General features: G+C 41.9%; 1 protein-coding gene across 14 annotated transcripts in view; it reads right to left on the reverse strand.

The window, feature by feature from the left end:
- The window catches only part of ptprfa (protein tyrosine phosphatase receptor type Fa), a 319,373-nt gene that overhangs the window by 33,229 nt on the left and 258,802 nt on the right, over positions 1 to 27,342 (reverse strand). For 11 of the 14 annotated variants that reach the window (XM_031877819.1, XM_031877818.1, XM_031877814.1 and 8 more), the window contains 4 exons: positions 26,896 to 26,907; positions 14,253 to 14,362; positions 6,557 to 6,589; positions 5,924 to 6,021 (listed from right to left, as the gene is read on the reverse strand). In XM_031877819.1, the coding sequence (XP_031733679.1) occupies positions 5,924 to 6,021; positions 6,557 to 6,589; positions 14,253 to 14,362; positions 26,896 to 26,907 (253 nt within the window). The remainder of the gene's footprint in view (positions 1 to 5,923; positions 6,022 to 6,556; positions 6,590 to 14,252; positions 14,363 to 26,895; positions 26,908 to 27,342) is intronic. The other 3 variants (XM_031877821.1, XM_031877820.1, XM_031877813.1) reach the window with 1 other exon arrangement.

A 27,342-nucleotide genomic window follows, 5' to 3' on the forward strand; every position in this document is an offset into this window, starting at 1 on the left:
AAGTAGAGTCATTTTCTCATAAACTTCTATACAACCAGAACTAACATCACCTTGTTCTCTTATTTGGTTAACTGGCCTGTATTCACTGTTCTTGTCTTAGTCGTGCACCTGTTAGTGTTCTGTTTTTTGTGTTGCAATAAAAAAAACAGATGGTGAAAGATGCTTGTCTAAATAGTATTTTCTACTTATTTGTACTCTTAAATCCCTGCTGTATTCGAGATGGAAAACCCACGCCTGTGTTGCAGTGATGGTAGAGTGCAGACAGGTTTTCGCTATGTTGCCCGATGATTGGTCTCTATCGATTGCAGGCTGTGAATGCCGCCGCAGGTTTAGCTGAATAATGACATGCTGAAGATTGTTATTCATGATTGACCTTTCACGCTTCTACTTATCTTGCATCATCTGGAAAACAAACACACACCCACATGCACGGGCGAAATGAAGCCGTGACGAGGACTCTAATATCCTGTTGCTTTTTCTCCTGACTGGCTGGACGCCCCCCAGTCTGCAACTGATAATAATGACAATGGAGAAAGAGGTTGAATGCACATCTTATTTAACAGCCTGTTAGGTAAGGCTTCCAGCGCGCTGCACTGACAAACCACTCACATTACTGCTAATGTGCTCCGCCGACGTGTAGATCGCTTACCGAGTGTGTCAGCGCAATCACACTCACAGAGCTGCAGCTCCACTGACAACAAACAAAGCTGGTGAACGCGGAGGAAGAGCCAGGCGTGAAGCATGTGGATTGGTGTCTGGCAGAGACGGGTTCACTCTCACCACCTGCTGCCTTGTTCACTGAGTTAAGGATATTAATCAATCACTTTAATACACTTTACAGGAGTCACTATTGGCTTAAATCAGATTGTTTTTTCTGATCCTTTCTGTAACTTCAAATGTTTGCATCTAAATGTACACTGATATACATTTCTACATGTTGTCTCCTGTACCATAAACAAAGAAATACGAATGTACTGACAATATGCGTGTTCATGATTATTGCTTGCTGTACAGTAAAAACCCAACAAGTCCTCCACATTAAACAACAAAATGCACAATTTTCCACCCCTCTAAAATAAGAAAGAGAGCCTATGATATCTGAGGGCAGAGTACCAAAGCAGAGACAAGTGACCAAACCTGGTGTCTTTTTTTATTACATTCATTAGTTACAATTTTTTGTAATTCATTATTAGTTTAATTTATGATCATTTTTGAGGCAAGAAATCAACTGTGTAGATTTCAAATATTGGCAGTTTTACTATATTTTTCCTAATTGATGGCAATTTGAAAATGTTTTCTATGTTGAGACGCTCCATAAACCGGCACGACAGTAAGCTAGCGCCTGCTGGGGTTGCTAGCTAACTAGCCAGCCAGTCTCACAAAAGACCGCTCTCGTAGTTTGTAAATAGCTAGCTAGCTAATCACTGCCTCTCTGCACAGCTCTCTTGAGACGGTTACCGCTGATAACGCCATTCCTAATACACGGCGTCGTCGCAGAAACTTATCACCCACCCACCTGTTCCCCCTCAGGTAAACACTGTTAGCTCTGTCAACACTGTCGCTTGCACTGTTTTTGCTGTTAGCACTGTGCGCTTTCAGCCACCGGCTCAGCTGTCGCCATGTTGAGAGCCTTTTGGAGGCAATACTTCAATCATAAATATGCTCTGAATTTCGAATTTAGCACTGTTAAACAACACGACACATACCAAAGCTCCAGCCAACTCACAGCAGAGTCTTGCAAATGCAGATACAAAACAGATACTTCAAAAGAGCTGTGAGAAGAAGCCCTGAGGCTCAGTAAATGGCCAAAACTAAGTTTTACTAGCGCAAACCATTGATACAGCTAAGACATAGATGTAATCATTATTATGTGATGAAGAGAAGAAATGTTTCAGAGTCCATGTGCAGTATATGAAGTGGTCTCCAGTAGTCCCCAAACAGACTGGCTCATTCATCAGATGTAACAAGCTGTGAGATCCTCTGGCAGATCTCATTTTAAACACAGCCATTATCAGCTTTTCATTTCAAGCCCTGCTGCTCTTACTATAGACTAATGGCTGGTAGTTCCAATGCAACAGGACGCAGGAGGACATACAATATATGTGTGTGTGTGTGTGTGTGTATTACTCATGTTGTGGGGACATAAATCTGTTTACACAGCCACAGTGTGGGGACTCTGCTTCCTTTTGGGTCCAAAATGCAAGTCCCTATGACATAACTTATTACATTTTAGGGTGAAGACTTGATTTAAGGGTTGGGTAAGGATTAGGCAAGTCGTGGTTAAAGTTGCGGTGAATCCTGAGGAAATGAATGTAAGTCAATGGGATCTGTGAGTGTGTGTGCTTGAGAGACAGGGTTGAGCCTTCTCACCGATACCGTTTTTGATGGGACTGCCATGGGCCATGTGTTATATTTTTGGATTTCAAAATAACAGTTTTTATTAATGATCAAGTAATCATTTCTATTATTAGAATAGTAAATACAAGTATGCATGCTTATCATTGAGGATTTGGCTCAATATCATCCAATCCAAACATTTCATCTGTTGCATCTGAATTTGACACATTTTGCTTGGCTCACCAAAATATTCTAAGCTGTCTCCGCAAAGTTCCATCCATGTCACCACATCGGATAAGAAAAAAGTTGGAAAGGTACAAAAGTTGATTCAGCTGCTGTTTCATAATTTATATACCCCCTTCCTTCTGGGGTGCATAAACAGTGCACCCATCTGTCCTGGTTTATCCGTTTGGAAATTCACCACTTTAAATGCAAATTACCTTCCTTTGTAGGACATCAACAAGCCATAATCCCTCACTGGCTTTTACAGTAGGTAAAGGCAGTGGGATATTATTCTTGGAAAGGAGGCACAGATTTATGCACACTTAGCAGCATCCTTTTTTTTTTTCTTTCTTTTTTTTTAACAATGCTGAACTTTAACTCTGCAACAGTAAGCAGCTCGATACATGAGTAGAAACACATCATGGGAAAAATTGGCCTGGAAAATGTACTGTGTTCGGTATTTTACTGAGAAAATAGAGATTTTCTTGATGGCCATGAGAAAATATATATTCATCTCTGGCCTGACTGAAACAAAAAGCAATTTCCAACATCAAGAAAAAGAAACCTGTAGGTCAACAGAATGAAAATGGACTGCATACTATATTGTTTTTACCAGTTTCAAAACACTCAGATGAACCTGTGTCACCTTGCCAGAAGGAGTTGCTCGCCTATATGTAACTTGCTCATATTTCTGGCTCAGTGGACCCTTTGCCAGCCCCTGAGTTGCCATTTCAGAGGCATTCTACCCTGACTAGAATAAATACATGCTTTATTTAGTTTTCTTTATTGTCTTTCTTTTTCTTTTCTTCACAAAAAAGTTTACACTATGATCAGCTTTAATAAATCAAGAGCATGTAAATATTGGCTTTTAAGAAAAAAGACAACTGGGTGTTTGACATTTTCTTATTGCACCATAAAATAATTGGTATTTTCATAAAGTTGTGGTCTTGCAAGAGACGTAAAAAAGGCCAAAATCGAAGCAGCAGAGGGTGATATTTTGTCCCCAACATTGATCACATTCCAAAAATGCTGGGCCTTACATTTCCCATGATGCGTCTCGAGTGAGTATTTTTATTAGATACTCAGATACTCCCTGCCTGGCAAAAGCCTGGTGTAATGCATGCTCTCTGTAGCTGTTTACTTTGTAGCCTCCAAGCTCAAGCAGACATAACAGCCAAATTAAGACAAAATCTTCTGTCTTTTCAAACTACTTCAAAGTATTAGACAGCTGGTTTGAAAATTATGTTTTACATTTCTGCTGTAACTGTGACAAAGTTGAAAGCAGTCTTTTTCAAAGCAACACATTTTGACAAAATATAATTTATAATTGAGTTTGTCAAATTTTGAGTTTTCACTCCTGTAAATTTTACTCTTAGCAAAAATAAATACAATCTACATTGAATCTACCTGAAATTTAAAGTTTGTCTAAGTTTATTTGCTAAAGAGTCTAATTCGATCCCTAATGAGTATCATATATTTTCTGCTTATATAGTTTCTATATACAGAGAGAGTATGGTGGAGTGACTGCATAGTGGACAATATCTGTTGATTACATGTTTTAGCTTTGATCAGATAAAAGACTTCTGAGGTACATGTAAAAAGATGCACTATAGTCTCCATTACGTAACTTTACCTAAATTAGAAACATTTAGGATTTGTTCACTCAATGCAAAGCATGCTGGGGAGTATATGCTTTCAGTGTTTCTAAAGTAAATTAAACTTTTAACTTTAAACTTATCATTTGAAATTAAAAGACCTGACTTTATGAACTTTAATTTAATTACACACGACACTACTACAAACCGGTTAACAGAACCTTCTGACTTTGTAATGAATCACAGCTAAAGCTTGGAAAATGGGAAAGTAAAAAAATTAAGTCTAAATACAATATGACTGAATCTGTTGTTGACTCAACTCAACTTGTTAAGTTTGTCTTCTTTAAAACATTCAAGTTGTCACTAGTTGACACTGACAGAACTAGTAATTGTAAGTTTAACAAACCAAAGTTGGTAGTTTGTTAATAATAAGCTAGAATTACCGCCTTGTGGTTGTATACCTCCGCCAATCAGTCGAATTGCACTTCATATCCATGTCTTTCAAAAAGTAATTTTATACTATTAGACTTTTGTTTGAAATAGTCATAATTAGCATATGAATTCTTGAGTTATGGCCAAAAACATGTTTAGTGAGGTCACAGCGACCTCCGACCACCATTCTTATCAGTTCATCCTTGAATATACAAGTGGACATTTGTGCCAACTTTGAAGAAATTCCATCAAGGCGTTCCTGAGATATCTGAGAGTGGACCGGACAGACGGACAGGCCAAAAACACAAGGCCTCCTGCCACGACTATTGCTGACGTGGAGGATTAAAAAGTCTCCAACGTTATTGACACAATTAGCTGGAACTGAAGTTGAGTCTATTGGAAACAAAAAAACCTTGAAGCTGGTTTTCTTATTAATTTGAGTTTTCTCAACTTCTGTATTTTTACAGTGTAGACAACCATAAAAACAACGGGTGCTTCTGTAGGCTGTGCCTCTCGTGCATGAATGTTAGTTAGTCCTGATCAGGCGAGTGAATCAGATGCGCAAGTGTCTTAAAACGTATAAAGTAAAATATAAAATTGTTTTTACTGACCAGCAGGGGGCGACTCCTCCAGTTGCAAAAATAAGTCTGATTGTATAGACGAAAATTACTCTACTTCTCTCTTGATTTATTACCTCAGTAAACATTGTAAACATGAGTTTATGGTCTCAAACTCTAGTTTCAAGTCTCCTTCAATACAGCATGATGTTCATTTATTACATTATGGTCCATTTAGAGTCAAACAGACCATAAAGCAGGGGATGCTTTATGGTGGGGCTACACAGTGATTGACAGGTCTCTACCAGAGCCGTATACGGCATCTCTACGTTTGCAAAAAGCCAAGATGGCAACGCTTGTAATCTAAAATGGCAATGGGCAAAATCGCCGAACTCTATCCTTCAAAACATCAGTCCACAAACCAATGGGTGACGTCATCAACTTCTGATATACAGTCTATGGTCCTGATGGGTAGGTGGCACCGTGCATGTTAGCCCATGAGTCTGAATGGGTAAATGACATGTAGTGTAAAAGCGCTTTGAGTGGTCGGAAGACTACAAAGGTGCTATAGAAGTACGAGTCCATTTACCAATTACCATGTATTTCAGTTCTCAATCATATAAACACCACAGGAATTAGTCATTTCCTATCTTTTCATTAAACGTTCTTCATAAAACTAGCTCAAAAATTGTTACCAAGAAAAAAAAGACTTTGACTATGGTTGAAAAGAGTGTGTTGCTTCACCTGAAAGCCATGTACTGTATAAGAGCAGGACGTTACCTCGTACTCCTGAGAGAAGCGCAGACCATCATTGGCCTTGAGCCTCTCTATGTAGTCTGCCAGGTCACAAATAGCGATGGGAGGATGTTCCCTCATCCCTGCAGTGAGAAGTGAAGTGATAAGTATAGTCCATCTTACACACACACACCACACACACACACACACACACACACACACGAACTGGACAATGTAACTAGAGTGCGGATGTATGTTGAAGGCTCGGAGCTAACTGGTCACGGTAATGTGTGGTGACAGTGAGGGTGCTGCGTGGTGAGCAGAAGGATGATGTATGACTGTGCAGCTCTTCAACAGCATACCATAACCACACTGGTGATGTGAGCGTCAACGAGCATGCTGATTGGTTAAAGAAATCCCATAATGCAATAGGTGAGTAGGAAGTAGGAAGGGTGGCTGGAGTGTAAGAGTACCCACAGCATCTTACGCTGATATTTGTTTCAATGTCTTTCTACTGTATTTCATTTCAAATCTCAGTTTTAATTACAACCATTTGGTGTGAATGGCTGACATGGGCAGACCATAAGAGAAGGTGATAGAGTTAAACAAAAGGGCTCTGGTTCAAATGGCAGGAATGGGAGGAAGCATTAGTAAAAAACAAGAGGGATGAAAACTAACTTGGAGTGTTCGGGCAACTGAGGACACTGGAACCTGCAGGGAGAAAGACCAGGCAAAACAAACAGAACAGGGGTCAGTTAGGAGAAGGCAGAGAAAAGAAAAGAACACAGGGAGCACTGAGAAGGGAGCTGTGTGTCTGTACTACCCTCTGCACTGTTCAGCAGCTTTATGTATCTGTAAAATATTTCTTAACATGCGTTGCATCCTAGAACAGATAAAGTGACTTCAGTTTTTAGCCATGTCAGCACGGGACTCTAGGGGTGGCCATGTTGGTAATTTGTGAATGGTCAATTGGTCAGTCCACCACCTATAGGCTTCGTCACATTACTTTTCTGTTCAGCGAAATGTACCCGCACTCTGTCCCAAAAAAGGACATCATGCTAGGTATTTGCAGATACCCCCATAAATTGTTCAATAAGTATTTCAAACTGTTACTGAAGTTGCAGAAAAGACGTAGGAATACCTTCCTGAAATACAACTCTAGTAAGTTTTGGTATTTTTCAACCCTATTTTCTCATGTTTTTGTATCTGAGTGACTAATGGGGACAACCATTTTTGAGATTGGTCCAGTATTGAAGGTGAACACCATCGTCACCATCAATACACGTCCACTAAAAGGGCTTGTTTTTGCTACAAACAGGCAAAGACTGTTATTAAAAGTGTCTGACAACATTATGGAAAGAACCGTACAGAGAAATAAATATATTTCTATTTTTCTATTTTCTTATTAAAAGAAATAAACATTTTTCTATTTTCTTAGTTGTTTGTTCAGGGAAGTCTCTTTCTGAAATCTAACATTGTCGAAATCAGCTAAATAGTTTAGTAAGGGAAGCACGTTCAGATGTCATCTGATACTGGATGTCAAGAGCCAATTCTGGATTGTCAATCTGGTCTGGTCCAAATTGATAATGCTCAGGAAAATACTTTCTGAGGTACTTCCAGATTGGAGGATCTTTTACCATCAACTCCAATCAGTCTAATAGGGCAGTATGGGCCATTCTCTGGTTCTTTGGTGGTTTGCATTTCTTCAGGATAAGGGATATGTTGGCCAAGTTGAGAGATTGGGCCAACTGACCAGTATTAAGAATGCCAGAACATATCTGTCAGTGGCCCAATGATTTTTGCTGGGGGATCTAATGAAATTCTGGGCCGAACCCATCAGGATTTTTCCTGTTATTGGCCTCCAAAACTTCTATCTCTGTTATCTGCCTGCCTATCTCTTACTTCTTTTCCTCAATTCTTAGGATGACTTTCTCTGTGGGAGCGCACGATAGCCCCTCTTAGATAGCACTTAGCTTTTCCTCATAAAACTGCCATTTTAGTCACCATCAAAAACAATTCCAGCTCTTCAGTAATAACTTGATAAACTGGGGATTATTCATTAAATGAGAGTTGAAGCGCCAATGTCTACAAGAACGATCATAATAGTTGTGCTAATAAGACAGTAATATGTCATGGAAGAAAATCATCCCCCTAGAGAAGGACCGAAGAGGTTGTGACAAATCCCTTAGGATTGGCTCGTCAACATTGGGTTCAAACACAGTTAAAAAAGAAGAAAGTAATGGAATATTAGCCAGTAGCCTTGGAAGGAATAATTGTGCAAACACTGTAGTTGTGTTAACACATCCTATTACAATATTATCCCCAATGAGGCAGCCTGATATTAATACAAAATGCCCTTCCTTGTCTTTCCCTGTACTTAAAAGCAAGTATGTGGTATATAAGGATTGCCGGTACCTGGCAAAGATCACTTCAAACCAATTTCTGACACGTTACCACGTAGTTTGTACCTTTGACGTTGAGGCTAACATATTTGATGCATCTCATAATAAACAGAAAGAAAAACAGACGAGCAGCCTTATGCCTCGTGCCATAATTAGATGGAATTATCCGAGCCGTCATGGTTGCCTTTAGTCCTGATATTCCTTAAGAACAGTAGTGTAAAGGACTCATAGCCATACCACATTATAAAAATAGTCATTATAAGAAATAAAAATACTAACCCTAAATACTTTCCAAATGACAAAGTAAGATTCTAGACTAGACCACGGGGTTCTTTACTAAACAGCAGGGCTGAATTAACATGTCAGCCTTTAATACACAAAGCAAGAGGTTAACTTGCTTGCATACCTCACTAACAGCATACACTTTGTGTCAACCTTTATGGTTTCAAGAGTTTTGGGTAAACAACACCTTGCATTTAGACTTAAACATGCATTATGTTCCTAGTAATTTACACGGAATTATATATATTGTTTGAAAAGTATTTATTCAAATATTAAATCCTTACTTTTAGCTAAACATTTTCACATATATACAGTATATATTATATTTGATTTATTATCAAAATGATTTTCAATTGAGCATGTACGCTATTAAATTCACAACAGAAATTCCTTATTAAGTAAAATAGTGAAGTAACTTCTTAGTAGTTACTTCGTTCCAACCATAACTTTCAAGCACAGTGAAACATCTTTAACAGGTCACAGTTGTGCGTTCGTAGCACAAGTAAAGCTGAAATCATCCGTCAGTTTTTGTGTGTTTGAGTAAACTGGAAGTTTTAGAGGCTTCTAGGCCACCCAGTGAGCGTTCACTGAAGGGAGAACAAAGGTTGGCAGCAAAATGACTTGATGAATGTCTGTTGGTGTAAACAACATCTGCCAAATTCCCACCCACTGCCTCCACAGATAAATGCCAAACATCTGATTTGAGAAAAAAAACAACAACATAGATGGAGCACAATGACAAAGTGAGTTTAAAACCTCCCACTGAAAGACAGGTGGGAGAAAGAGATAAGACAAGTAGTTAGAAGGGTGGAGATGAAAAAGTAACGATGAGTAAAAGAAGTCTGACAGAAGAGTGTTTGAGAATGCAAAGTGGAGGTAAAATTAGAGAAAACCGGTTAAAGACAAAGAAACAGGTTGCAGTGTTTGTAATACTAAACGTAATTATAACAGGAGGGAAGGGGGGAGTCAGGTGAAGTTACAGTATATAAATGGATGGATCAACAAAACACGAGAGGCGGCTGTTCTTTTCCAATTGACAGTCAACGTCCTGTTTTAGCATAACCATGATGGTGTTCATTACAGTAACCATGACGACAAAGGTTCCCGAACTTCAACAAACCTAAACCTAACCAAGTAGTTTTTGTGCCTTAACCTTAACCATAGTGTTGTCATGTCATAGCAAAATTATAATTTTTTGACAATAATTTGTAACAGTTTTGAAAAGCACAGTGATATGAAGCTCTAGAGTAAGTTCAGTCATGTATTTGGCATGGATGCAGTTATGCTCAAAGAACTTAGCACAACACTAACAGATCCCATCAGCAAAATCATCAACCTCTCAATCTCTCAGAGCACGTTTCCCAGTGTTTGGAAGTCGGCTGCTGTTGTTCCAGTATTCAAAGATGGAGATCCCCTTTCGACCTGTAACTACAGACCCATCAGTATCCTGCCAACAATATCAAAAGTTGCAGAGAAGTTGGTAGCTGAGCAAATGATCTGCAATTTGAATACCAGTTATTTTGCCGTTCACCCAATGCAATTCGGCTTCAGAGCCAATTATTCTACTGAGACAGCCACCTGTTTCTTCACAGAAAAAAAAATCTAATTTCTATTGGACAAAGGGGGAGTTGTTGGAGTTGTGTTTCTTGATCTCAAGAAGGCATTTGACACTGTTAATCATCGTATTATTTTGTTCAAGTTGCACAGCTACAATTTCTCCTCAGGTACACTTAAATGGATTGAATCGTATTTGCTAAATAGATCACAGTATGTCCAAATACAGAACTATCAATCTACCGCCCTCCACTTGTCCACAGGCGTCCCATAAGGATCTGTCCTGGGCCCACTGCTGTTCTCTTTATATATCAATGATCTGCCATCAGCATGCCCTGACACCAACATCCAAATGTATGCAGATGTGATTTACTTACATGGTAGCACAATGGGACAAGTTGCAAATTAACTCACTAACTCCATGACTCATGTAACTGCATGGTTAAAGCAATGCTGTTTACAACTAAACGTATCCAAAACAGTGTGTATGTTTCTTACCAAAACAAACTGTGGTAGTGTAGAGCCGGATGTTTCTGTATCTGGGGAGAGGTACGGGTTGTACCTGACTACAAGTATCTCCGAGTACTTTTTGATTCCAAATTGTCATTCAAATCTCAGGTGAAAAAGGTCTGTAACCGGGTCAAATTTAATCTATCAAATTTCAGATTCACATGAAACTACATGTCAACAGAGGCAGCTAAGACATACATGTTTGCTATGGTTCCCATATCACTTACTGTTTAACAACCTGGTCACAGGCTAGCACCACTACTCTGAAACCACTACAATCATTGTATAAACCAACAATCAAAATCCTTGATAAACAATCTGTTCTTTCTCATCATACTAAAAAAATATAACTTGTTTAGTTGGGAGAACATGATTAAATATGTGAATGTCTGTCTCATGTACAAGATTATACATGGCTTGACCTCTCCTCCGCTTAAACAATTTGTTATCACAAGAACAACTGGTTATCGGCTCACAAGAGGAGCAGCAAGAAGGGATTGCATTATCCCACTCAGGAAAAGTGCTTTCAGTCAATCTGCCTTTTCTGTACAAGCTGCACTACAATGGAACTCCATCCCAGTGACCATTAGAGAACTACAAACATACAGTTCATTTAAAGCTCCATTACAGAAATGGTTAGTTAGTACCCAGCTCTGTCAGCACCAGATTGTAACTGTTTCTCTGTCTGTGTTGAACTTCCCTCGATCTGTCTGTTTCATCCGTCTGTTGGTTGTCACCCGTCTGTCTGTTGTCACCTGTCTGTCTGTTGTCACCCGTTTGTCTGTTGTCACCTGACTGATTTATGCATTTCACATACTCTGTATGCTTTTATGTTTTGCTTTTATGCTGACGTGGATGTTTTTTAGTGTCTAAACAACTACAGCATAATACTGTCTTTAGTCCATGTTTCTATTTTAACATAGTCATCCCTCATTTTATTTGCGTTGCGTGTGTTGACTTTGAGAGCCTCTGTGTTGCATGTCTTGTTTGTACTTGACAATGTATAAGAGTTTTATTCTCACTGTTTTCATTGTTTGTGCACACATTGTAAAGTTTCAATATTGTATAACCTTTTAATTTTAATCTTATCTTCTGTTTTTAGATTTATTTTGTAACATCTGCCTCTTGGGACTACAGATGAAAAATAGCCTTTTGGCTTTTTGGCTTTAACTGGCGCATTTGCAGAAATGTTTTCATTAATGTGCTCTGTCCCGTATCAAATAAGCCAATAAATAAGACTATCCTCTTGTATGCTTAGGCCTGTAGTTTATTTCTCACACATCAGCCATTCGCATATTCACTCACTATTTCCTTGCTGTCATTGTTCGGGGCTGTCCATCATGATATCAGCAGTTTAGATCAGCTGGTCTCTTCTATCTAATAGCACAATGAAACAATTACATCATTAGCCTATCATCTTGCTGCCGTCTCTCTTAAATATGATTGTCTCTCTACCTTCAGTACGTTCATGCTGTTGTTACCCACCTCCCCATCTCAACCCAGTCTTCATCAACTCATCATTGTATCAGCCTCATCAGCACCACCACCAGTGTCTGGATTTATCTTGCTGCTGCTCAGGGCAGACGCCCCTCCATTACAAATCTCCCTGTAGAGTCAAAGCACCAAAGACTCTGTCAAGACTTATCATCACATATCATCTGTTAATAATAAGCAATTATCTTTTCTTCATCTGACTTGTCTCTCCTGATTGAAATGATGTCGTCCTGATGATCATGGCGTCAGATCAGAAAACAATTGCATGGGTTTGTTCTTAACACAAACTACACATTTGGTTTTTTAGTTTGGATGACAGAGTATTCTTCTTTTCTCACCTATGAATCAACAACACTCCTTTTCAACTAATATTCATATATACAGTATATATGACAGCCAAGTCCACAGGGAGATTAACCTGCAGGATAGTTGGAGTTATTTTGTACTTGTTTTTTGTATCTCATATTTGGCAATTTTGGTCGTTTTAATCAATACAGCTCAAGAATAATTACAAATCTCATTTGTAATTAATTTTACAGTTGCCAAGCACCAAGATGAATTTAGTGAAATTGATCTTTTGTGATGATCCTTTCTTTCATACGGCGTGTAGTGCTCATTTTTTCCCACTTGAGAGATTCAACTTTAGAGAAAAAATGTTTCAACATGTTTTTTCCTGGAGTTGTTATTAATACACATAAAAAGTACACATTAAATATACAGTTGGTGGTCATTGTAAATTGTCTAATAAAAGCTGGAATTCAAATTATGACCAAGTTTCAGATAAAAAGCACTAGGGGGTTGGAATTACTCAAATACTTCCTGTGGTAAAACTAGTATAATGTTTGGACAGCACCCATTCAAACAGGCCTGTCATACTCTCACAGCAGAAAAACTCTTTCCATTCATTATCCATTTCAACTGCTTTGACGTTGTCGTTCCTTATTTGTTACAATCATTGTTAAGAAACCATCAATGACACTTTACATTAAGAGCCTACCAGGACAGGCAAGGATGTTGCCCTCTGAGCCACTGGAAGGCTTCTAATGTGAAACATGTTGAGTTTGATTGTTGATTGATCATTGACAGTTGCATATAAGAGGTATGAAAAAGGGCACAGTGGAAGCAATTGTTGGTATTTGGTGAACAAAAACAGTATTTCTGTTCAAAAGAGCATGCTATGAAAACGTGCATTGGGTTGAATTTGTTAAACCTGAAGGACGTTTTGAGATTGTAGTAACATCATTACAATATATGTCAAACAGGGCAAATTACACAAAATGCCACCTTTTTAGTAGAGTTGCAAAGTGAGAGGGGCTGCTGATTATTATTACCTATTTTACTTTTTCTACTTTATCCTCTCAACACATCTTACTGACTAAAGTATGAACGTAGGACTCTACCAGTTATTGTAACGAAAATATAGGTTGTTCTACGACCACCACTTTTAGTTATTTCAGCTTTGGGTTTGAGAAATCAGGTTTTGAATCGATCATTTTGGCATGATGGATGACTTTGAATACTACAATACCCATGAGCCTCGGCTACAATTGCGATGGAGAAGAAGCCAGTCAGAGGTGTGTTTTCTCAAAGAGCAATCTTCAGCTTCTGCCCGCCGTCAGCCACACACGTAACAGAATTGTAAGCTCGGCCATTGGACGTTCCTTGCTGAAATGCACCTTGGGAGTTGTGGTTAACTTCCACCCAGCACTTTTTATGCACACAGGCTTGTACTTTAGACTTTTTAACTGCCAGATTTTTTTCTGAATGCAGTTCTTTATCTTTTGTCATGACAATTCCACCTGGAGAGTTTCGTGGCATGTGAAGTTGTATAACAAGAGCTCACCCCACTTCACAGCTCTATAGAAGGATGTTTCAAATGATGGCCTGCCTCTCTCTGTTACTGTGAAATCATAGTACACAACAGTATGTGCTGATAGGGCCGGATACCAAAACCTAAGTAGATAGTATCTGGGAGTATTATTACAGCAACAAACTGTGCACACTGACAGGGAACAACAGAGATCATTTGGACCTCAATAAGAGTCTACTACCAGGCATAACTCATAACTTATAAGCTCATACATATGAGCTTATAAGTGCTTTGGACATTTGTTGTGTGTGTGTGTCCATGCCTTGTGTTTGATAGTTGAGTCTCCTCATCTCCACAGGGTCTGAGGAGTGGGCCAGCAGTGAGTCCTTGACCCCCGCCATGTGCTCATCCTTGGCTGGGGATGTTCGTTTCCTGGGGGAATGAAGAAGTGGGGAGAGAAGGGGACCAAGTTAGGACAGGCCACAACAACTAAAAGTCCATGCTTTATCTCAAACTAGGAACAATTTTAGACAAAAAGCGGAAAATAATGAGGAAAAAAACACAAAAAACAAGTTTTTATGAATCAAGATTAAGATTGCAGGCAGCTGATGATCCACAACATATAGCATTATTATTTTTCCATTACTAGGCACTCTTTACACTTTTTATATGGATTCTAAAGGGATTATGGATTTCCATCCTCGATGGACATTGGAGATCCAGACGCCAGTGTAAAGAGTGAATTCCACAAGGTGTGTGTAATGTTTGTGCGTTTAGATGTCACCGAGTTGTGACACGGTGAGTTGTTGTGGCAATAAACAATGTTTAATGTATCTGTTCAGGGCACATTATCTGTGCATATCTGAATAATGTGTTTGTATTTGGTTATAGCTGTACCTTAAGGTGGGGAAACAAATCTATCAGGCCGGTGCAAAGTAACAAAAGGTGATGATTTACCAGGACGCGTAGCTTCCACTCTATTCTGCTAAATACAAACCACGTAGAATAAAGAATAGGGTAAGAATGACTTGCTTACTCATGGTCTTATTGTAATTAGGGATAAGTCGGTTTTTGTACTATAAACAAATAAACAATTAAAACATTTGATTTTGAAAATAAGTGTGGAGCAATTTCAAAGAGAAAGAAGCAAGCTCGTCTCTAAATAAGCAAAAAGTAACGGAAATAAAGAGGGAGATGCAGGAGCCAAGTCACGAATATAAGAGAAATAAATAAAAAAATAATAATACAATTTATTTATAAAGCGCTTTTCACAGACAAAAAAATCATAGTGCTTTAACAGAGCAGAAATTTAAAAGCATAAAAAACACAATGTGACCATAGGGTCAATAAATTACATACACAGAGAAAAAATAAAAATAAAAATAAAAATAAATTAAAACTAAATAAAAAATTAAAACATTTTAAGAGCAGGTCTAGGACATGGGTTTTTACTCAAACGGCAGGCTAAAAAGGTGGGTTTTGAGCTGTTTTTTAAAAGTATTCACAGAATTTGCGAGGCGTAGAGTCGCAGGCAGAGCATTCCACAGCCTCGGCGCCACTGCCTCAAAGGCTCGGTCACCACGGGTCTTAAATCGTGTGCGTGGAACTGACAGAAGACCTAGAGCGTTTGACCTGAGAGTGCGGGCGGGTGAATATGGGTGAAGTAGATCAGCTACATAAGTAGGAGCCTGACCGTGTAGTGCTCTGTAAGTGAGGGTGAGAATTTTGAAGTGTATCCTAAATGCTACAGGGAGCCAGTGGAGAGATCGGAGTACGGGGATGATGTGAGACTGTCGATTTGTCCTGGTGAGTAATCTGGCGGCAGCGTTTTGGATGACCTGCAGACGGTTAAGAGCAGATACACTGAGTGACGAGAAAAGTGTGTTACAGTAGTCAATGCATGAAGAGATACATGTGTGTATGATCATCTCTAGTTCAGGTGTTGATACTACAGATCTCAGTTTACTGATATTTCTTAGATGGAAGAAACATGATCTGGACAGCTGCTTAACATGGGGGTCAAACGACATGGATCGATCAAAAATAACCCTAGATTGCGCAGGTTGCAATGGGCAGCAGAGGAGAGTGGACCAATACTCTGCCTGATCATGGGGACAAACTCATCTGGAGCAATAACTAGGACCTCCGTCTTAGTGTCGTTGAGTTGTAAGCAGTTTTCTGCCGTCCAGTCTCTGATGGCATCGACACAGTCCAGGAGCCTAGTTAATGTGAAGGCCTCGCTGGGTTTGAATGACAGATGGAGTTGGATATCATCTGCATATAAATGATAGGACACATTATAACTTTTTATAATCGGTCCCAAAGGTAACAGATAAAGGGAAAATAACAGAGTCCCCAGAACCGAGCCCTGCGGTACGCCACAAGACAGTGGAGAGGTAACATACACAAAATCACCCACAGAGACATTAAAACTTCTGTCATTGAGGTAAGACGTGAACCAGTCTAACGCTATGCCAGATATGCCCACCCAATCACGTAGCCTCTTAATCAGGACGTTATGGTCTACAGTGTCAAATGCAGAACTGAGGTCCAGAAGAACTAATACAGGGCAGTCACCTGCATCAGAACACATGAGAATGTCATTTGAAACCCTCAGGAGAGCGGTTTCAGTAGAGTGTTGTCTGCGAAACCCAGACTGGAATTCGTCGTACATGTTGTGCCTCTCCAGTGCAGCTGTAAGTTGGTTGGCCACCACTTTCTCTACAATTTTGGACAGGAAAGGCAGTTTTGATATGGGCCTGTAGTTCATAGGCAATGCCGGATCTAAGTTGGGTTTCTTTAAAATAGGCTGGATAGTGGCATGTTTAAAATAGGAAGGGACAAATCCTGTAGACAATGAGGAATTGACAATAGATGTTACTGCAGGGCCAATAATTAGCAGAACTTTCTTAAATAGAGAGGATGGTATTATATCCAGGGGGCAAGATGATGGCTTTGTTTTGTTAATTAAGTCCATCAGGTCTTGAAGGCTGATAGGCTGGAAAGAGTCCAGAATAGTAGGAGATTGCGAGGAGCTACATGTAGATGAACAAATCAGGCTGAATGCCAGACCTAATAGCTGTTACCTTATGATTGAAATAGGTAATGAATTTGTTGCAATCGTCAACAGAACAGCATGGTGTTGTAGAGACAGACGGTGAAACAATTCTCTTAATTGTGTCAAACAAAATCTTGGGATTTCTCTTTGAGGAAGAGATTAAGTTGGCAAAATAAGCAGTTCTAGCTTCCTTTACTCCAGCATTAAAGGAAACTCTGAGGTCTTTGAGATATGAGCGATGCACTTCTAGCCCAGTGGCTTTCCAGAGCCGCTCTGTCCTGCGACACTTCCGTCTCAAGCTGCAGACAGCGTCTGTCATCCACGGAGAAGTGTTGTAGGCAGCCCTGGTCCTTTCCTTAAGAGGTGTCACTTTATCCAGCAAAGTGGTGCAATGTTCATTAAAATACTGTATCAAGAGTTCAACATCATTAAGATTTGTATTAATATCACAGCAGAAGTGCATTGAGAACTGATCAGCTGTACTCTGAGTAATAATGCGGGAGTGGAATGTTTGTTTCAGACACAAGGGGTCAGCATTGACAGAAAGATCAAAGAAAATACATTTATGATCACTGATCAGTAGGTCCTCACAACAGGTATTATCAATAGCAAGACCCAGAGAGAACACAAGGTCCAAGGTGTGACCACCCCTGTGAGTGGCGCCAGAAACATGTTGCGTGAAATTAAAAAACAGTAAAACGGCTTTAGCCAGCCCACTTTAGTCAGCTGTAGTTCAAAAGTAGCATAGAATTCTGTGCTCCCCAATTGGCAGGAAAACTGATTCTTCCAGACCACGGCGAGGCCTCCACCGAGGCCTGTCAAACGCAGTGTCCCAACATAAGAACACAGGGCAGAGTTCATTGAAATGGATGCATTCCATATTCCGTTGCCAGGTCTCAGTCAGAAATAAAAAAGCCAAATTATGGCTTGTGATCAAGTCATTTAAAATGTGAGCCTTGTTTGTTACAGAGCGTGCATTAATCAGACACATTTTGATGGGGGAAGACACTGTGTCGTCATCAGCACAGGAAGCTTTGGGGGTATGTGCAATAGGACGGATCACTCGTGCAACACCTCGAACCCGACGACAACTAGGGCGTGAGCGCGAGTCTGTGATTCTCACGGGAATGTTCATGGGTCGTGGAGTGGAAGTTACGGTAGAGGCTAGGGAGAGAGTAGTAGGAGACCCTCCATGCCGCCAGGGGGAGGTAGTGTTGCTTGTAGGGGATGAATGCGGCTGATGAATGAACGTAGAGGAGGAGTGACAGAGGACAGGGGATCCAGGATCATGTGTGCCAGGTGTAAACAGTCAATCATGTGGATAGGAGTGAACAGTGTACTGAATATTGGCTGTTAGTACTTCAGCGCCAGCTTTGTTCAAGTGTAAACCGTCTCTTGCGTAGAGGCTGGGACGATTTCAAAGCAAGTTAAAGTTATTGATTAAACCCACATTGTGAGCCATGCATGCGGCCTGGAGCCAGGTGTTGAGTGTGCGGATCCTGCTAAAACGAACGGACCCGCGGCCAAGAGTCGGAATGGGGCCAGATAGAAACACTTCCTTTGCTGATTTTCCAAGAAACTCCAGAAGATGGTTAAAGTCCTTTTTTGTCAGTTCAGAGTGTTGTCTGGCTGTGTCACTAGTTCCAACGTGCACGATGAGTCTGTTTACTGAAGAGGGGAGCATTGGCAGAAGTGATTGGAGATTCGCCAGAATGTCTGGAACAGTCGAACCGGGAAAGCAGCAAGTGTCCGCGTTAAAAAAGCGAACGCCTCTAACCACAGAGTCACCAACAATGAGGGTTGCAGGAGGGAAGAGCGGGCAAATGGATGGTAACTGAGGGCCGAGGTGAAGGGGCAACGAATGTTGTATTTGTGGCCCGGTCTGCGGTGCTTCAGTCCAGGCAGTTGTTGGCTTGGACTGGGAAGTGGGAAGTCCGAAGCGGTTTGAGAGGACCAGACTCGGGTGAAGATCATTCCAGTCTGGGTGTTTCTCACCGCCACGGACCACTTCAGCCCAGCTTCTCCTAGATGGCGTAGAACTGTGCACCGGCTCCTGAAAGCCGGCTCCCCCGTCCACCCACTTGGTATCAAGTTGGAGAGGTAAGGGCTCCAGCGCGTTGGCACGTCACCGATATCACAGCTGCATTCGTCGCACCGGGGCCGGGAGGAATCACATCAAGTCCGGGTTCCTCCGACTGGGTGTATTCAGCGGCAGCGGTGCACAGAGAGCCAACCCCAGACCAAGGGAGCGTGGTTGCAGTGTCGGAGATTGCGGCCTGTGACCCGATCTCTGAGACACCGAGAGCAGATGACTGGATGTGGGAAATGTGTTTTGCCTGAGTTGATGCCACTGACATAAGATCCACAAGGAGCTTGTTCTTGTTTTGGAGCTCAGATTTCAGGCTACGAATGGAATCCTCCAGACGTGAGTAAGTCATTTTGCAGTCCTTACATACAGCCATGTTCTGCTGCTCTGCTCACTGCTGAATGCACAGGTGTAATATAATATAATAATATAATAAAAGAGGTTGGAGAATGGATCCCTGTGGGACACCTCTAGAAACATCATTCATTCATCCTTTTACACTTATGAATAGTTTGTGATTAGAGACATTTGTAAGTCAAGCCATTAAATCTATGCTAATATGTGAACTATTATGATAAGATGTATTACTTTTGAAGAATCGCAACAATATGGCCAAAGCACATTCACTATTATTAACAGTAGGAATTTTATAAAAAGCTAAATAGCAGCAACATGAGAAGTTATTTCTCTGTTCTGAATTGAAACTGGTGTTAAAGCAAATTGATGTGCTCCTGAAGGTGCTTAAATATTCTATTATAAAGCAACTTTTCAAGTATTTTTGGAAAGAATGGAAGGACAGACATAATCAGCAAGAAGATTGGCCTTTTCTGCATCGATACTGATAATGCTCGTCATCAGTGATACTACATTACAATAGATGGTGGTTAGGAATCAGATATATTTGAAGTCGGGCTTGGTCACTGAAAACTGTTGTTGGAGTTCATGTAAAAAAGAGCAGCTTTCATCCCAGTTGGGAGACCTCCCATAATGACAGAAATCAGTTCAGGAAAGCAGTGAATTTCACAGTATGTTGGAGCAGGCTGCCGCTCCTCTTTAATGTCTAGTGCCTACTTGAGTGTTTCCACAGCTGGATTTAAAGTGTGTGTGTGTGTGGGGGGGCTTATTAAAATCCATAATTTCCCCCCTCTGCTACAAACATGACGCGCATACAGCTGTGTTCACTGGAGTCCTTTCTGTCAGCTGAAAGCTTTGTATTACATCACATGACAGGTGTGATGGTAGTCATGTACTTCAATCTCTCATATTGTCAGTGCTTGGCTGGAACAACACTTGCGTATTGAATGCTGTCTGGATTCTATACCATGTGTTTTCAGAAGATAATGCTGAAATAAATAAGTGTTGTTGCAGTCTTTTTATGTTCGCAAGCATAACTCATCAATCTAACGGTGAGAAATGCACACTTGGCATCTGGAAATGGGGTTTGGAGATTTACTTAAAAGAAAATAGTCTCTATTCTCAAAATGATGTCACTCTATACAGTCCACAGAAATTCAAAGGTTTCAAAATTCTATTACAAGCCTCATGTTATACGATCTATATAGTGACTGTGGTCACTTATTATATATTATATATCTCTCGGGCCGGGTAACAGCTATTAATGGATCAGGTCAGCTCTGGAATTTATTTGGAGATAATTGTGAGTAACACATCTGTTGTGGTTTGCACAACTGGACCTGTGCCGGACACCTGTCACCTCAATGAACTCAGAAATAGTTTGGGACATTTTGGGAAATGTGCTCATTATTTTTCCTGTGAGAAGTGAGATGTCCAGATGGATATCCATGACAGAGATGTTGGTCTGTCCAAAGTCTGCACCAGCAGCTCTAAAGCTCACCAATTAAAAAACAACTTCAAACCCGAGATTTAGCACTCAAACACTGCAAACTACTAGCTCACAAGTAGCGCAGGTGACCTGGTATTTCTACTATTGTAATATACGTCTGCTACTCTCACAATACTCAAAATCCTTCCACACTCCACACTGTCCACACATTGCTGGCTAAGGCACATTTTGAAGTGAAGGCACAAATAAGAGAGATAATAAGAGAGAGCACACTGGTATTTAATACAAGATGGCGCCGTGCCAGCGGCAGCCTGTTGCAGCAGCTCCCCTCTGTGTGTTTTAATTTTAGTCTTTTTTCACTCTTTCCCCTCTACTTTTTATTTTTAATTTTTCCTTAACGTTTGGTTCTTACGGTCAGACAACGGACTGTAACATTTTTGTCAACTTTTCTCGTGGCTTTCTGTTACTTTTCTTCCTGTTTGTAACGGAGAGCCACACACAATGAGTGGGACCATTGTTTACTCCCGCGATCAGCTGATTGCGCTGAGGAAACCGCGGCCACTGCCCGACGCCAGGCCTGAGAAGGGCTCGGGGCTGCAGGTCGGGCGCTAAGCGGAGGGCGAAGAGGAGGAAATATAAACCTTCGGTACCGGCGATCATAACGGGGAACGTGAAGTCTTTGGCGAATAAGACGGACGAAGTCGGTGCGCTGGTTAAGAACGAGAGGGGCTTCCGTGAGTGCAGCATCATGTGTTTCACGGAGACATGGCTGCACACGGATTTTCCAGATCACAGTGCGTCGCTTCCCAGCTTCAGGACTGTTCGGGCGGACAGAGACGTTGTACTGAGCGATAAGAAGAGAGGTGGCAGGATTGCAGTGTATGTGAACGAGAGGTGGTGCAATCCCGACCATGTGTGTGTTAAGGAACGCTTCTGTAGCCCGGATATTGAACTGTTGGCCGTGGGGATGCGTCCTTATTATTTGCCGAGGGAGTTCACGTCCGCCATTGTTGTGGCTGTGTACGTCCCCCCCATCAGCTAAAGCTGAGGTAGCAGTGGACACCATCCACTCCACTGTGTCTGGACTGCTGAGTCAACATGCTGGTGCGTTTTTGGCTATTACTGGTGACTTTAACCACACCACTCTGGATAAAGCCCTGCCGACCTTACACCAGTATGTTGACTGCCCCACAAGGAACAATACAACTCTGGACTTACTGTATGCAAATGCTAATGAGGCATACAGTGCTACTGCCCTTCCCCCCCCCTTGGCAGGTCTGATCACAACCTGATCCTGTTAACACCAACGTATGTTCCTCTGGTGCAGAGGCTGCCTGTGACCAACAGGACTGTGAGGGGGTGGTCTCAGGAGGCTAATGACGCTCTGCAGGACTGCTTTGAGTCTACAGATTGGGATGTGCTGTGTGGACCACATGGGGAGGACCTCAACAGCATGATTGACTGTATCACAGAATACATTAAATTCTGTGAACAAACTACTATTCCATCCCGGACTGTACACTGCTACCCCAACAATAAACCTTGGATTACCAGTGACCTGAAAGCTCTTCTTAACAAGAAGAAAGCAGCTTTCAGGTCTGGGGACAGGGACGAGCTCAGGAGAGTCCAGCGCGACCTGAAGTTTATGATCAGGGAGTGCAAGGACACCTATAGGAGGAAGCTGGAGGACAAACTCCAGCAGAACAACGTGAAGGAGGTGTGGACGGGGATGAAGCAGATTACCGGCTTCAAGGTTGGAGGCAGACAACCAGGGGGCTCCCTGGAGAGGGCCAACGAGCTAAACTCTTTCTTCAATAGGTTTAGCTTAGAGCCCTCATCTGTCTCCTCCACACACCACACCTCCCAAACACCACCACCTCCCCCTCTGTCCCCCCTGGTGAGCTGCATGGACTCAGAGCCCTCCACTTCAAAGGGCTCTGCCACCACCGACACTACGACCCCCCTCCCCCCCTCTCTGTGACGACTGGCCAGGTGAGGAGACAGCTGGAGAGACTCCACCAAGGCAAGGCTGCTGGACCGGATGGATGGCATCAGACCCAGGGTCCTGAAGACCTGCGCTAGCCAGCTGTCTGTTGTCCTGCAACACCTCTTCAACCTGAGCCTGAAGCAGGAGGAAGTCCCGGTGCTGTGGAAGACGTCGTGCCTGGTTCCTGTACCAAAAAAGACGACACCATCTAGCCTCAATGACTACCGACCAGTTGCCCTCACATCTCATGTGATGAAGGTGCTGGAGAGGCTGGTCTTGGCCCACCTTCGACTGCAGGTGAAATCCTCAATGGACCCTCTGCAATTTGCATACCAGCCTCATGTGGGGGTGGACGATGCCATCATCTACCTGCTGCAACGAGCTCAGTCGCACCTGGATGGATCCGGTGGCTCTGTGAGAATCACTTTCTTTGATTTCTCCAGTGCATTCAACACCATCCAACCAGTGCTGCTGAGTGAGAAGCTGCGGGTGGTGGGGGTTAATGCGTCCACCGTCTCCTGGATCACTGACTACCTCACAGGCAGACCACAGTTTGTCTGACTGGGCAGTGTGCTGTCTGATGGGGTGGTCAGTGATACTGGAGCCCCACAGAGAACTGTTCTGTCTCCCTTCCTGTTCACCTTGTACACCACTGACTTCCAGTACAACTCAGGGTCATGCCATCTGCAGAAGTTCTCTGATGACTCTGCAGTGGTCGGGTGTATAAGGGACGGACGGGAGGAGGAGTACAGGACAGTAGTGGGTGACTTTGTGGAGTGGGCCAGTAGAAATCACCTGCTTCTGAACGTGGCCAAGACCAGAGAGATGGTGGTCGACTTCAGGAGGAAGACGACGGCTCCACAACCGGTGAAAGTTCTGGGAGAGGATGTGGACATGGTAGAGGAGTACAAGTACCTGGGTGTCTCCATCGACAACAGACTGAACTGGCAGAACAACATCAACGCTGTGTACAAGAAGGGGAGGAGTCGACTCTTTTTCTTGAGGAAACTTCGATCCTTCAACGTGTGCAGCAAGATGTTGGAGATGTTCTATCGGTCTGTTGTGGCCAGTGCACTTTACTTCGCCGTAGTCTGCTGGGGGAGCAGCATTGGAGCCGGAGACACCAACAAACTTAACAAACTGGTTAAGAAGGCCGGCTCCATCATTGGCTGCAAACAAGACAATCTGGAAGAGGTGGTGGAGAGGAGGACACTGAAGAAACTATTGTCCATATTGGATAACCCGGACCACCCTCTCCACCACCTACTGCAGGGACAGCGGAGCACTTTCTCCAACAGACTGATCCAGCTCCGCTGTCACAAGGAAAGATACAGGAGAACGTTCCTTCCCTCTGCAATAACACTTTACAATAGATCACCTCTGGCCAAATCATCCTCCACATAATTACACACTGCTACACTGTTGTTTGCTGGGGTTGACTTTTGCACTACTGTTTTTCACCTAGTTAGTTCATTTAACACTATTCTATTAAATTGTATATACTGTGCATTTTTGTTTTATCTTATATATTCTATATTCTGATATTTAATTTGTCCTACTCTGTTATTCTATTGTGCATTTTTTAATACTTAATATTTTTGGTTACTTTGCTTCTTGGTGTGTCTTGCTGCTGTAACATACAAATTTCCCCCTGGGGATGAATAAAGTATCTATCTATCTATCTATCTATCGATATATGGATATCTGTGGCGTGAGTAAAGGGGAGAATGTACTGAAAGAGACATACAAGTGGAACTGGGATGCAAAATACATATTTGGGGAGAGAATACCAAAACAATTAGTAACTCTTGACATATATTATGGAACAAAAAAGAAAAGAGTTTAGATCTTTAGAGCAGGCCTGTGTGACTTTCAGACAGGATAAGTTGCATTAGAATGACGGTATTGTTTCTGTTTCAATCACTACCATTAGCTGTGCTACATGTAAGACATGGGGAACAATGTTTCCCTGGAATGGGTCAAAGACCAGAGGAAAAAGGAAAGTTCTGTAATCGAGTAAATCTAAAGGTGGATTGGCTCTCCCTAGCGGCACAGCTGCTAGTTAATAAGACCTGGTTAGTAAAACAAACACACAATCCAGACAGTGTTTGACTGAATCCTTCACTTCAAATCATACTTCAAAAGTGAGATTATTTGGGTGAAAAATTCATTAACCATTTGGAATACAGTCAGGTTAATCTAGATGAAGAAAGGCCCTTGTTGAGAGAAATGACCTCGTCTTTATGCCATCAAATATAATATAAAATAATTCAGTTTTTTATAATAAGGATTATACATTGTGGCAAAGCCAAGCAGATCCAGCACAGGGTGCGGATCCCCAAGCTCAGGTTTGGTGATAGAGGGAGGGTTCCAGTTCAGGTGCTGCAGCCACTAGGCACGTGGCATTGGTCACACCTGCAGCCCATCAGCTAATCACAGCAGGCATATGTTCAGCCAGCTCTAAGCAGCACCGGCAGACAGGCTGGGGAGAAGACCAGGAGGACCTCCTGAACCACTGGAGACCAGCAGTGTTGAAAAGGAGGTAATCAAGAAGCCTCATATCTATCTATCTATCTATCTATCTATCTATCTATATCTATATCTATATCTCTCTCTCTCTCTCTCTCTCTCTCTCTCTCTCTCTCTCTCTCTCTTGCTCTCTCTCTCTCTTGCTCTCTGCTCTCGCTGCTCTCTGCTCTACCCACAGAGGAACTGCTGAAGGCCAAAGACCCCGGATGGGAGGAGTCTTTAGTTAACTTTGACCCCATCCTCTTTATTAAAGGACACTTTTTGTGTCACACCAACTGCCTCTGAGTCTCTTGTTTTGTTGTGAATCTTGCCTCCACGTCCCCTGGCTTGCCACAACATATCTGGGAAAGACATTTGTGATGAAGTCATAAAACAATTTGAAGAACTTCAATTAAATCAGGATTGGCCTCGTCCATACAAAAGATCTCCGATCGAGAAGCTACGCATGTCGCAGTCTCGCTAAAATAGAAGCAACAGACATGAACATCCCTTCATTCCCTTAAATAAATACCATCAGATCATGGGATCTCAACGTGGATCATCAAATCCACTAAACGTAAAAAAAGAACAAATTGTAGCAAATCCAAAATGGGAGACAGAATTAAGAATTGTGATTTTCACTGAGCAGTAGAATATGCTTGATGCTGTATTTGATCAGTCCAGATATGCTCAATATGCTCGGCCTACATCAAGTGTTGGAGAATGTGTAAAATTCACCACCATATCTTTGTCATGTGAAATGTGGGTGTGTGTTACTGTGATTATGTTTAGATATGCATGCTCACACAGACTTGTATGCATGAATATATAACGTCCATACATTTCAATGCTTATTGGGTTTCACTGCATTGATAACATATCTTATATATTTTTGAGTTTTTTGCCGCTGCATCACAATGAAACAGTTTCTGATAAGTGACACGGCCCTTCTCTGGGGTTCTGTAAAGCAGGTTTTGAAAATGTCCCGATTAAACTAAGCAGGCTCCAGATTTAAGAGTTTCTGTCAAGAGAAAGTTTTATTTTAGTTAAAACGTGGCTGCAGCTGGTCGTTATGGAAACAGTCACTTTTTTATCAGCCGTCCGGGCAACACAAGTGACTGATTATGTGTTTACAGGTGATGAAGACGGTGAGGTCCGGCAGGCAACACAAGCAGAGGAGTGAATAGGTTGTTGTGATGGAGGAAGTGGATTATTTAAGGTCTGCCATTTGTTTTGCAGGTGTTTGAGGTGAACCAAGCACGAAGGGAGGGTTAGAGCTGAGCAGCAGAAGACATACTCAAAGAAAAATGTGAAGCCCACTCACACTCTGACACACACGGCTGCGAGAGCTGTCAGTTGAAGGTGATATGTCTCAGGTAAAAAAAAAGAGAGCGCTCAGAGAAGCTGGCATGGCGGTGTGATGCTGAAAGGTGTAGCAGAAACAACCAGCATCTGTCGTGTGTGTGTGTGTGTGTGTGTGTGTGGGGTGGGGGGGGGTGTAAGAACAAACAGAGGCACTAACCTTTCTTGGTTGCTGCATCCACAGAAAGCAGGCAGAGAGTGAACAAGGAAGCAGAGAGAGAAAGGATTCATTTACAAGTTGTCAGCAGCAGGAATGCCACACAGTGTCCCAGTGGACAGAAAGTCCACCTGACAGAGCACATTACAGCCCCTTACTCATCACGCCTACTCCTCCCTGTGCTCTTCATCTGATCCACAGCCAGCCGAGCAGCCTCTCCTTCCAGCTTACACACGTCTTCTTTTATTGCTATTTACAATTATAGAGTTAGTGAGAAATATTAGGTGTCGGCGCTCACTTCTTACCCTGCCATGAACTACAATCTTACCAGGATAATGATGGCATGGATTTAGAGTAAAGGGCCGGATTAACATAAACTGAGGGCCCCTTTTGACACCACTTTGTGCTCTGTTGCCAACTTAAAACCTGCTTGTTAGGTTGGCAACAGAG

Source organism: Anarrhichthys ocellatus, unplaced genomic scaffold (assembly GCF_004355925.1).
Source record: "Anarrhichthys ocellatus isolate YVR2014 unplaced genomic scaffold, GSC_Weel_1.0 scaffold150, whole genome shotgun sequence".
Lineage (NCBI taxonomy): Eukaryota > Metazoa > Chordata > Actinopteri > Perciformes > Anarhichadidae > Anarrhichthys > Anarrhichthys ocellatus.